At 39.8% G+C, this 12,730-nt stretch overlaps 1 protein-coding gene across 1 annotated transcript in view; it reads left to right on the forward strand.

Moving 5' to 3' along the window:
- Positions 1-12,730, forward strand: part of slc1a6 (solute carrier family 1 member 6) — a 96,914-nt gene that overhangs the window by 36,963 nt on the left and 47,221 nt on the right. The window contains exon 3 of the mRNA XM_072594007.1: positions 5,588-5,725. Within this exon, the coding sequence (XP_072450108.1) occupies positions 5,588-5,725 (138 nt within the window). The remainder of the gene's footprint in view (positions 1-5,587; positions 5,726-12,730) is intronic.

The following is a 12,730-nucleotide window of genomic DNA, read 5'->3' on the forward strand; positions in this document are numbered from 1 at the left end:
CAACATTCCACTAATTTCCAACTGAAGTTACAAGTTCAGACTAAACAAACCCCCCCCCCCCACAACATTGACCTTTAAATCTATATCTGCTAGATTGCTCTGCAATATTCCTTGATTCAACAATGCAGAATAGTCTGTACTTCATAGCTAAATATTCAAGTGGCTGACCCTAATGGAAAGGAAGACTTCATCTGCATCTGTGAAAACTTTAATCTAGCATCTTTTGATGGAGCAGAATGGAGACATATCTTTATCTATCCATACTATTATTGACCTGGAAGTGCATGATTAGCAGTGTAGAGGGGATCTGACTTTCCATCAAATTGTACAAGGTAAAAACAATGACTGCAGATGCTGGAAACCAGATTCTGGATTAGTGGTGCTGGAAGAGCACAACAGTTCAGGCAGCATACAAGTAGCTTCGAAATCGACGTTTCGGGCAAAAGCCCTTCTTTTATTTGACGTTTTGGGCAAAAGCCCCTCATCAGGAATAAAGGCAGTGAGCCTGAAGCGTGGAGAGGTAAGCTAGAGGAGGGTGGTGGTGGGGAGAAAGTAGCATAGAGTACAATGGGTGAGTGGGGGAGGGGATGAAGGTGATAGGTCAAGGAGGAGAGGGTGGAGTGGATAGGTGGAAAAGAAGATAGGCAGGTAGGACAAGTCTGGACTTTTGCCTGAAATGTCGATTTCGAAGCTACTTGGATGCTGCCTGAACTGCTGTGCTCTTCCAGCACCACTAATCCAATTTCCATCAAATTGTGCCTTGCCTGACCTGATACAATTTGGTGATGACTACAGAGATTAACTCTCCAGTAATTAGGTTATATGAAATCAGGATGTGTTTGGTGAAAGAGTGGTAAGGGAAATTGACTTTGTCTTCACTATGCTAAGGATGAGATTGGCCTGCTTGTTAGGACAGTAATGTTCCTTTGTCAGCACTCACATCCATCATATGAATACATAATCAAACATATTAGTATATAATCATATACCTATGGTATATTCCAAAAGGTACATGCGTGTAACTACATTGCAACAGCCATATAAACATTTCCTACAGAAATTGAAAATATCCACACTTATCACCAACAGATAATTCTGATCTATCCATGTTGGTTTCCAGGGTTAATATAATCACTGATCTGTGTAGCATCACCATTTGGTGCTGCATGTCACAAAGTTCATTCTGTGGTGGGTAAGTACTTGAGTTTGTGGTTTCAGTCCCTCTCATAAGCAATCTGAGCAGTTTATTTTTTTATGGAAGTTAGTTTATGTGATAATTTCTACCTGTAGAATTATAGAACTCCACACTGTAAGAATGAAACTCCATCATTATCTGCAAGAGATCACTGTCTTATGCAAAAGCACTTCTTCAGTCTCTCTGAAGTTGGACCCACTTAACAATGGATGGAACAAAGCTTGGTTTAAATAAGAAACTGCTTTATTCTAAGTAAAGTGAAGCAACAAAATCGAATGATCAGAATTCACCTAATGTTACGAAATAAGGAACACACATTACCTTTGCTCACTGTGGTTATTTTAGTTAAGTAAAACAGAATAATCAGTGTGTATGCTGTCCTATAGCTCAGGGTAGATCCTGTCTCCCCATAATCTTTGACTTTCAATCTTCCACAAAGTTCTGTGTTCTGATTTATAAAAAAGCTTGTTTCATTGATGAACACACAGTAAAGGCTCCTTCAATCTTATAGCATCATAGGGCAAGCTGCACCACCCAGACAGGCTACTGTTACTGTCTGGAACAATGATTGTTTGTTGATATATTGCTCCTCTTTTATGCGTGTTTCTGTTTTCTACATCTATGTAATAATGTTACCCTCAAATCATTCACTTTAAAAATGAATTATTTTTTCAATTTATGCAGAAAAATTCAGAACTTGTAAACAATAGCAATTGTGGTGGAAGATGGGAACAAAGGCTGCACCTGGGAGTTGGGAGCAGAATCTGAGAAGGAGAATCACTGCTCGGGAGTGGAGGCTGGGCCTTAGAAGCTGAAGTTGGTAGTCAGAATAATTGGAGTTTGGGGTTGGACAGTGGAACAGAACTGGTGTATGGAAAGGATCATGCTTTAGGAGAGGAGACTTTGAGTTGGGACCAGAGCCAGAGAGGGATAAAGATCAGGAGAAGAAACCTTTAACAGAGGATTGAAATTCTGAAGAGGTGCCAATGTCAGGTGTGATGGATCAGGGGTCAGGAATGGTAGTGACATTGGTGGGTGTGGGAGGAATCAGGACAGATACCTCGGGAGAAGGATCACTCATTTCAATAGAAATAAAAGAAAAAGAGATGTAAAGTTGGTTGCTAAGCTTCTTACTGTTGCTGTATCACTTTCCTCGCACCTTTGACTCTCAATTTTTCCATATTACCCCAGTTGAACTATCTGCTAGGCTGATATACTATCCCCCTGCATGTTTATCTCTCATTTCACCTGAATCCAATCCACATTTTCATCTGCTTTCCCTTGAACATCTAAAGGAAGCTGACACACACCTTCAACCTCAACCCTGCTCTTCCCTGCTTTTCTTCACTTCCCAGTCTCTTTCCCAGCTTTAATTGCTTTCAAATTTCAACTTGTTTTATTTAAAAAAATCAACGAGGTATGAACTACCCATCTTTCTTTCTATTTGTTTTTAATTTGATCTTCCACTTCAGAGATGGTTGAGGTAAGTATCTCAGATACAAATAAGTGGTAACAAAAACCTTTTCTGTTAGTAAAGCACACGATAAAATTATGACTTCATCTCAAGTAATTTTTGAAAATTTAAACAATATTACTGGAGAAAAACACAATCTCTCTCATTCCTTTAACTTATCTCTCAGTTTAATGCTCTTTCTAAAGTTTTTGGACTACAAATGAAAAATAGGTAAAAACAATGACTGCAGATGCTGGAAACCAGATTCTGGATTAGTGGTGCTGGAGGAGCACAGCAGTTCAGGCAGCCTGAACTGCTGTGCTCTTCCAGCACCACTAATCCAGATACAAACGAAAAATGCTGACAGGCATGTCACCAGAACACTTATAATTTTCTTCTATTTTTCTCACTCTCTTTATTTCTCCCTCTTACACAGAGTTTAAACACACTGAATTTAATGTATCCTCCAGTAAAGCTTTTGAGATTCAGCCTCCCGTTTTATAAAACTATTTGAAGAACTGCTACTGAGCAGAAATTTCTAGAAGCTAGGCAAAATTGTTCCATTGCTACATCTGGCCAAAAAGATATACAATCCATCCTGCAAGACCAAATATACTTTCATACTCAGACCGGACAACAGAATTCAACTCAAGAGTTATAGTTCATGGCAGTCAAAGTCAAGTTAGGATATTTGAAAAGAATCTAAAGCCAAGTAAAAACTGAAATGAAGACATTTAAAAAGTGCAAAAGAAAGTTGATTGGATGAGTTTGATTTTGTTTGTGTTAACTATGGAATTTTAGAATTTTCTGTTCTCATTGTTTGACAATTTCAGTTCCTGCGAAAATTATGGCCAATTTTAATAAAATTCAGAAATCATTTCTTTCAGAATCTAGAAAAAAATCCAGGCCCTTTCTGGAGAAGCAGGTCCTCGGTACCAGAACAGATTTTTTTTTAGATTCCCTACAGTGTGGAAACAGGCCCTGCAGCCCAACAAGTCCACACCGACCCTCCGGAGAGTAACCCACCCAGTCCCATTTCCCTCTGGCCAATGCACCCAACACTATGGGCAATGTTACAGGAGCTTTCCTAATAGACTGCTCTATCAATAGAATTCACAGTTGCACCAGTTCGCAATTTCTTGGCATCTGGTGCCTTGTAATGTACAGAAGATGATCTAAGTAGTCTAATCTGGATTTAGTGCTTAACCATGGTTACAAATACCTTTTTTAAAACTTTGGAACAGTAAATTTCTCCACAATATCACCCTCAATCTATATCTTTACATATATAATACCTATATCTATATCTATAATAGATTGCTCAGAGCACAGAGAATAAAGCTCTTCCATCCCTAATATGAATAGCAATGGGATCATTCAAAGTCCAAAGTAATTTATTTTCCATTGAAGTATGTGAATTTGAGATATCCTGAATCACTTAATTCACAATTCTAAATATGTTTATTATTAATTTACATAAACTCCACATCACAGAAACAAACCATTCAGATCAATGTATTTCTGCACCACATAAACTTTTTTCCCATATCCTTTCATCCAACCTTATCAGTATATCTTTCCATTCTTTACTTACCTAACTTCCTCCCAATACATCTACTTATCTCAACTACACCATATAGAACATAGAACAATATAGCGCAGAACAGGCCTTTCGGCCCTCGATATTGCGCTGACCTGTGAACTATTCTCAGCTCATCCCCTACACTATCCAAAAATCATCCATGTGCTTATCTAAGGATTTTTAAAATCTCCCTAATGTGGCTGAGTTGACTCCATTAGCAGGTAGGGCATTCCATGCCCTTACCACTCTCTGAATAAAGAACCTGCCTCTGATATCTGTCTTAAATCTATCACCCCTCAATTTGTAATTATGTCCTCGCATACAAGCTGACTCCATCATCCTAGGAAAAAGTTTTTCACTGTCTACCCTATCTAATCCTCTGATCATCTTGTATGTCTCTATCAAATCCCCCCTTAGCCTTCTTCTTTCCAATGAGAACAGACCCAAGTCTCTCAGCCTTTCCTCATAAGACCATCCCTCCAGACCAGGCAACATCCTGGTAAATCTTCTCTGCACCATTTCCAATGCTTCCACATCCTTCCTGTAATGGGACGACCAGAACTATACACAATATTCCAAGTGTGGCCGCACTAGCGTTTTGTATAGTTGCAGCATGATATTGCAGTTCTGTAACTCAATCCCTTTACCAATGAGAAATGACAAACAGCAGTGGTCCTGAAACAGATCCTTGTGGCACACCACTAGTAACTGGACTCCAGACTGAATATTTTCCTTCAACCACCACTCGCTGCCTTCTTTCAGAAAGCCAGTTTCTAATCCAAATTCTAATATGGTAGTGTATTCCACATTCTTATCACTCATTGAGCACAGAAGTTTCTTTTGAATTCTCTAATTAATTGGTGACAGCTTTTTGTTAAGACCTTAAAGTTTTGGACTGTCTTTGGTAGAAACATTTTATTTATGTCTACTCTATTAAACCTTTTCTGAACCTTAGAGACCTCAAACATGTGTCCACATGTCTATTGCTGCCAAATAGCTGAAAATTAGATTTGGAAGGACAGTCAGACCCTTAGTTCTGATTTTCATGCAACACACTTCAAACACGTTAAAGTTATTATTCATCTTTAATATTTGAAAGGACTGCATCAAGGAACGGCAACAAGATGATATTCTCCATATCGACCCCTTCATCTCTTCCCACCTCCTGTATTCCCCCTGACCCATTCTCTTTCCCTTCTGCTCGTATTTGTGTCTCTGAAAAATGATGACTTTTAGGTTTCTAAACTCTTCTTTTTTTGTCTCAAGTTTATTAATTAATACAGAAAGTCACGAGCATTATTATTCTGTTTACCCTGATATTTTGCAGGAAACTGAGTTTATTTTGGCTTTTTGGCAGGTATAATTCTAGGGTTTACCCTCCGTCCCTACAAGCTGTCCTATCGTGAGATTAAGTATTTCTCTTTCCCGGGTGAGTTGCTGATGAGAATGCTGCAGATGCTGGTGCTGCCACTCATTGTTTCCAGTCTGGTTTCAGGTAAGAGGGTTTAAACTATTACCGATGTCAATCAAAAATAATGTCTAGAATGTTTGTAAGGCTTTATAAAATACAGGGTCTCTAATTTCAAACCATAATGACAATCAAAGAATTTATGGAGATGAAGTAATGCAGAAGAAGCAATGATTAGACAGGGATAAAGTTTTACTTCTGCAAAATGTGTTTCATAAGATAATAAATCATGCAGATGGAGGGAAAAAACAAGGCCAAGGGGAAAATGTTAGAAGCCAAACTGCAAATTACAACAGTGAAGAAAGTTCTCAGAGTACAACGGGACCTTGATCAGATGGGCCAAAGGGCAGATGGAGTTTAATTCAGATAGATATGGGTTGTTGCATTTTGGTCAGGCAAACTAGGGCAGGATTTATACAGTTAGTAGCAGGGCCTTGGGGAGTGTTGCTAAACAAAGAGACCTTGGCGTGCAGATGCATAGTTCCTTGAAAGTGGAGTTTCAGGTAGACAGCATAGTGAAGAAGGCATTTGGTACTCTTGCCTTTACTGGTCAGTGCATTGAGTATAGGAGTTGGGATATCATGCAACGGATGTCCAGTACATTGGTGAAGCTACTTTTAGAATACTTCATACAATTCTGATTTCCCTGGCCTAGGAAAAATGTTGTTAAACTTTAAAGGGTACAGAAAAGATTTACAAGGATGTCGCTGCAACTGAAGGGTTTGAGCTACTGGGAGGGGCTGAATAGGCTGGGGCTGTTTTCCATGGAGTGCTGGAGGCTGAGGGGTGACCTTATAGAGGTTTATAAAAATCATGAGGAGCATGGCTAGGGAGAATTGCCAAGGTGTTTTTCCCAAGGTAGGGGAGTCCAAACCTGGAGGGCACAGGTTTAAGGTGAGAGGGCAAATATTTAAAAAGGACCTTAGGGGCAACTTTTTCATACAGAGGGTAGTATGAATATGGATTGAGCTGCCAGAGGGCATGATGGAGGCATTTACAATTGTAACATTTAAAAGGCTTTTCAATGGGTATATGAATAGGAAGGGTTTAAAGAGATATGGGCCAAATGCTGGCAAATGGGACTGGATAAGTTTAGGATATCTGGTCAGTTCAGAGGAGTTGGACCAAAGGGTCTGTTTCCGTGCTGTGTAACTCTATGACTCTATGACAACAGGAACCCCATCAATAAGAATGAAACAGTAATCAAGACCAGCACCATCAAAAAGCAAGGAACCGAACATGGAGAAGCGAGGGACATTATACTGAGAATATGAGAAACAGAACAAGTAGGGAGTCACCATGGGATAGCCTGATCTGCAGCTCGAATTATGAGTTCCAAATCAGGAGTTACTTTTACATGTCAAGTTACAGAACCAAATTGAGCTAGTGAATAAACTTCTGGAAAGAGGAGAAGAACAATCTGAATTCATGGTATACTAGAGACCAGAGAGTGCACAAGAAAGCGTAGTATAAAGACTTGTAGACACAGTTCAAGAATTATATTTTAGAATATTAAAGCGATAGATCTTCAGAACAGTTATTGTGGAATTACTCCTGATGCTACATTTCGGAATAGATAATATATATTAATGGATGATTGGAGAGATAATACTGAAAAAGAAAGGGTCCATGACTCTGGGACAAGCTGTGGCAGAGAGAACCATTCATGTGGGTCAATCTTCAGTGTATCTGTACTGGTATCAATAATCTTACAAAAATGTAAATAGAACTCTGGGGAGTATTTCAAGCAGTGACCTGGGTCAGGGTCATTCAATGTTGTGACATTTTTGGAGCAGTTGGAAGTGTGGCAATTGTTGTGATCATATGGGCTTTCAGTTGAAATCCTTAAGTTCCCAATTCTGATTAACAACAATATAAACCATCATTGTTTTGACCATATGTTTGCTAAAGAGGTGACTGCACGTCAGCAGAGTGAAGCATGTATTCCCGTTAGCAGTGACAGCTGTACATATTGCCAGGGAACTCAAAGTCCAGTCCTAAGCTCACTGGGCACAGATTTGGGAATCTGAGTATTAGTAGACTGCAGGAACATTACCTAGCATGACAGAATAGAGGTGAACAACCAGAACGTGTATGGGATTTTGTAGTTTTGGATATAATATCAAGAAAATTCTCTCTTGCATTACACTTGTTGCGTTATCCTGGGCTAGCCGTCTCAAAATGTACTATTGATGGTAGCTTTGTACAGTTTGATTGCATAACTATTTGAGTTCTATACTTTTGTGACTTTGTACATATTTTCATTTCCAGTAGGACATTCTATTCTTTGATCTCTGTATAAACATGGAGCAATGATTGGAGGGTTTTTTTTAAATATTGAGGGGACTGTCATTAGGAGAATATCTGTTTATGTCACAGCCATTGGAAGGTTAGATAGATTCTGTTTAATTATGTATTGATTTTGTTTAGTCAGGTGAAATTTAACTTTCAGCTGCTGGAGTTAGACAATTATTCTAATACTTTTCATATTCCAGGTTCAGTATCTCTCTGCGCTGATTATTCTCTGAGTTAAACAGAAACAGGCTCCTTGCAGTTTTCCAACAAATGCTAACTTTTTTTTCGTACAAGTTTATCAGTACTTTGGACTGAGTATCTGCTTGTCTCTGTTGTCACTTGCAAGCAGTATGGATTCAGGCTTGCTCCATTCAGCTGAGATTATCTTGGGAAACATATTTGTCTAGTTCTTCTCAGGCTGTACTAGAAGACTCCATAATTGCCAAGCTCGATAGGTCAGATAACTTATCATTGTTGGAAAGAACATTGTCGGAATTGTACATGCGCACATCCCAGCTGCCCTTCCTGTTACAGCAACGGTTCAGGGTTTTTTCTCTTCCCGTCTATTCATTACAGACTGATAATATGCATTACATGAGTAATGAGTGATTTTCAAGAGGAGCAAATAGAAGCTCCTAAACACTGAAGGATCTTCAACACCTCACAGTTCCCTCTTTTTTAAATAAAATCATGACATTGCTGCAAATGCTCAGGCAATCTGGAGAGGAATACAGAGTTAACGTTTCACATAAATGACCTTTTGTCTCTTTTTTTTTCCCACCATTCCTTTGACATAACTTTGCCTTAATGGCAGCATTTTTACCTCTGAATTAAAACGTGTTCAGTTCAGAGCTCCTCTCCAAGCATTTGAACCTTGACTAACATTTCATTGCAGCACTGAGGGAATCACAGGTTCAAGGGTTGGAATATTAAATTAATATCTGTCAGTTCAAATGGGCATAGAATATATAAAGTGGCACTATTCAAAGGAGAACAAAATGCCTAGCATTCACCCCACAAACAATATCAACAAACACATTACATGGTCACTTACCTCTGAATTCTCAGGGGCCTTGTTTTGCTGTTTGTCTGATACTTAAGCTAACAAAACAAACTAAATTACAACAAAGTCAATTGGCAGTTAGGATGTTAAAGGTATTAGTTAAATGCAGTTTTTTTCTTGCCAGTGAAAACTTTTACATAGAAGATTTCATACACCTCACTGGTTTCTTCGCTTGTTTCCAATTAGTCACCTTGCAGGAAAGAATAAAATAAAACAGTCACTTTTTTAAAATTCACTCCCCAGTGGTATCAAGCCTGGGTTTTGCATTCTGTCTTGTCTAATGTACTTTTGTACAGTGTGGTCTAACATATTAGTTCCTAGCCGCGGTTGACTAACTCAGAATCCAGATGTGGTTATATACATTTCTGATAAATAAATAGAAATAAGAAATAAGCAGCATTGCTTGTGGTCAGGGAATAGGGTTAGGGTTATTCATGTTTACTTTGTTGACTGGATTTAATGTTCACCTGGCATGTTTGGAGGTGAGGGGGAGTGAAAATCTAGCTGTGGCTTTCCCACCTGCTACTCATCTGCCTCGGAGCTGCCTGAACCTTTATAGCGACGGGGGAGCAGGTACGGGTGGTCTACACATCCCAGATCTATTGAGGCATTTAGAGGCCCTCATCTTACTGCCTGTCTTTTACCCACAATGGGAGGGAGGCCTACACCACTAGGGAATGTGCTATAACTGCGCAGGCTGGTGCCGAGTGAGGATAGGGGGGAGACCTGCTTTTGGAGGTCCTGCAGCCCTGTTCGAAGCATCTCCCCTCCTCACAGAAATGTTATTCCCTCCCTTTTAACACTGGAACCTGCCTCTTGAATCTAGAGCCCCATCCCCTCACTGCTTTTGCTGGGTTCCTTGGCATGGTGGGGTTGCATGCAGGCCCGTACATGACCACTGCTCCTGGCTTGGACTGTAGAGTTGCCCGCAATCTCTAATGCAGGACATCCTCCTGGGAAAAGGGTTGAAGTCTCACTTTAAAGCAATTTGCAATCCAGTGTTAACCTATGGGCAGCTAATGGCATTGTAGATGGATCTCCACCAACCTTTCATCTGGGCCAGGAGGCAGGGACTGAGGTGCCCTGTAAAATCCAGCTCACTGGATGTATTTGGACTGTGATCAGTTTGTTCACAAAATGGTAAAATAAAAAGCATGACTGGTGAAGGTTTTTTGATGTTTGGATGTGCTTTACTTCCTTGTTACTGCTTACTGGTGTCATGTGGAAATGACATGTGCTGCAGTTAGAAACAACATTCTAACACTATAGAAGCATTAGCAACATTGTACAGAGAGAGGAGCCATCATTTGTAGTCAGCTCAAGGGATCAGAATGACCATTGCAGGCAAGCAGAAGAAAGTGAACCGATCTAATGGCATTGGCAATGGGCAACCTTTGCAAACTTTGGACAAAAACCTGGGCTCAGATTTGATAAATTCACAACTTAAACTGGCAAAAGAGAAAGGCAGCAAAGTTTCACACTGAATAGTGGTAAATATTTGACAAGAAAATGTCCTTTGAAGTATATTTACCTGTGTTGTATTTAAGGCATTTTCACCTAGAAGGAGGTCCTTTTGCTGAAACTGAGGCTCTACATCCACACTTGTGGCTAGTTACTGACTTCACTTGGACAGTACTGCTTTGAAAACTCTGTGTGTGTGTGTGTGTGTGTGTTTCTGATTATTCTGTAATTTATGCACACTCTACTAATAATAACAAGGATGATGGTTGTGGTTCTTGGACATTGGTTATCTCAGCTACAGGACATTTCTTCAAGAGTTCCTCAGGTTTGTGTTCTAGGCCCAGTCATCTTCAGCTGCTTCATCAATGTTCGGCACCATTTATGACTCCTCAGATACTAAAGCATTCCATGTCCAAATGCAGCAAGTCTTGAACAATATGGAGGTTCCGGGCTGACAAATGGCAAGTAACATTCATACCACAGAAATTCCAAGCTATGGCCATCTTCAACAAGGGAGAATGTAATCATCACCCCATCACCCATGATCAATGACATTACCATAACTGACAACATCCTGGACTAACTGTGAAAGGATTATGGCCACAGACCTAGGAATCTTGCAATGAGTAATTCATGTTCTGACTCCCCAAAGTCTGTCCACCATCTACAAGGCACAAGTCAGGAGCATAATGGAATACTCCCAACTTGCTTAGATGGGTGCAGCTCCATCACCACTCAAGAAGGTTGACACCGTCCACGACAAAGCAGCCTGCTTGATTAGCATCACTATCTATAAACTTTCACTCCCTCCATCACTGATATTTGGTAATAGCTGTGTGAACCATCTACAAGACGCACTGCTGAAATCCTCCAGCGCTCATTACATAGCACCTTCCAAGTCTACAATCACTACCATCTAGAAGGACAAGGGCAGCAAATACGTGGGAACACCACTGTCTGCAATTTCCCCTCCCAAGCCCCTTTCCATTATGGCTTGCAAATATATTACTCAGCGTTAGTCAGTTAAAATCCTGGAACTCCCTCCCTCATGTGGGTCTACCTACAGCAAACTGACTACAGTTCACCACTCCCTTCTCAAGGGCAACTAGGAATGGGCAATAAATGTTGACCAGCCAGCAATGCCCGCATCTTATAAATTATATTGTTTAAATATCGTACAAATTACTGTATTAGTTTAGGAGCCATTCTATAGCAGATTGATTCCTGTTATTAAAATATTCCAAATGTAACTAATGTGGTATAGGTTTTAGCTCAAAAAGGCCGTATTGTTAAGCAAACCCAGATAGATTTGGGAAGAAAAAAAGAAGATGCATTTCTATTTTGTTAAAATTTATAACCCTGTACTTGGTGAGGATATCGGAATAGCACTGAACTGAAAATTACTCTTCTGTCTTGCTAGATTGTGCCAGGGACTATATGGGCTGTCTGCCATATTCTTCTGATCTCAGTCCAAAATTAGTGGGCGTATTTATAAATGAAATAATTGCATAAAATTAAAAGCATATAGAAACTAACTGGTGTGAGAAATTAAATTTGCAAAATATTCAAAAGTCCAAATCCAGATTATTTTAATGAAAGCTCAGGGGAAGCAGCATTAAGCAGTGACCTCTGTGTGCTTAATTCGAGAGGCCAGTGTAGTGCAAGCAATGGGAAATCTGAGCTAAGTCCCACAGTTGTAGTAGCATTCTAGTATATATTGCTGAGGTCTTGCACCTTCCTTTTCGGCTCTCTCTACCTGAAGGCCGCTGATTGGTGATAAAGTCCTTACCTAACCATGGCAAAATTCCTGTGATTGTTTATTACAGGTAGGTTGAGAAGGCAGGCCACAAATTTATTTCAGCTGGTGAAATAACTCCACAGACACTAGTATCCCATCACCAAGAGACCTTTCATTTACACATGGAGAGTCCCTGACACTAATCCAGCTCCCTCCGAGGCAGTTTTCAGAGTGAACAGAATGTCTGACATTCCTGTTTATTTTTTTTTTGTTTTTTTTTTCTTTAGAGTCCTTGCACGTCAGCACACACAGAGTCACAGTCACACACTGATCCAATTTCCCAGAAGGGGGGAAAACACCCAAGTGGCCAGTGACAAGCAGTGGCCCTTCACATCAAAGGGCAATTCTCCTGTTTATATTTTTTTTCTTTTTGCTGTGTGATCAATCACTCCTGTTTTCTATTTTTTCTTTCTTT

The sequence above is a fragment of the Chiloscyllium punctatum genome, chromosome 24 (assembly GCF_047496795.1).
Source record: "Chiloscyllium punctatum isolate Juve2018m chromosome 24, sChiPun1.3, whole genome shotgun sequence".
Lineage (NCBI taxonomy): Eukaryota > Metazoa > Chordata > Chondrichthyes > Orectolobiformes > Hemiscylliidae > Chiloscyllium > Chiloscyllium punctatum.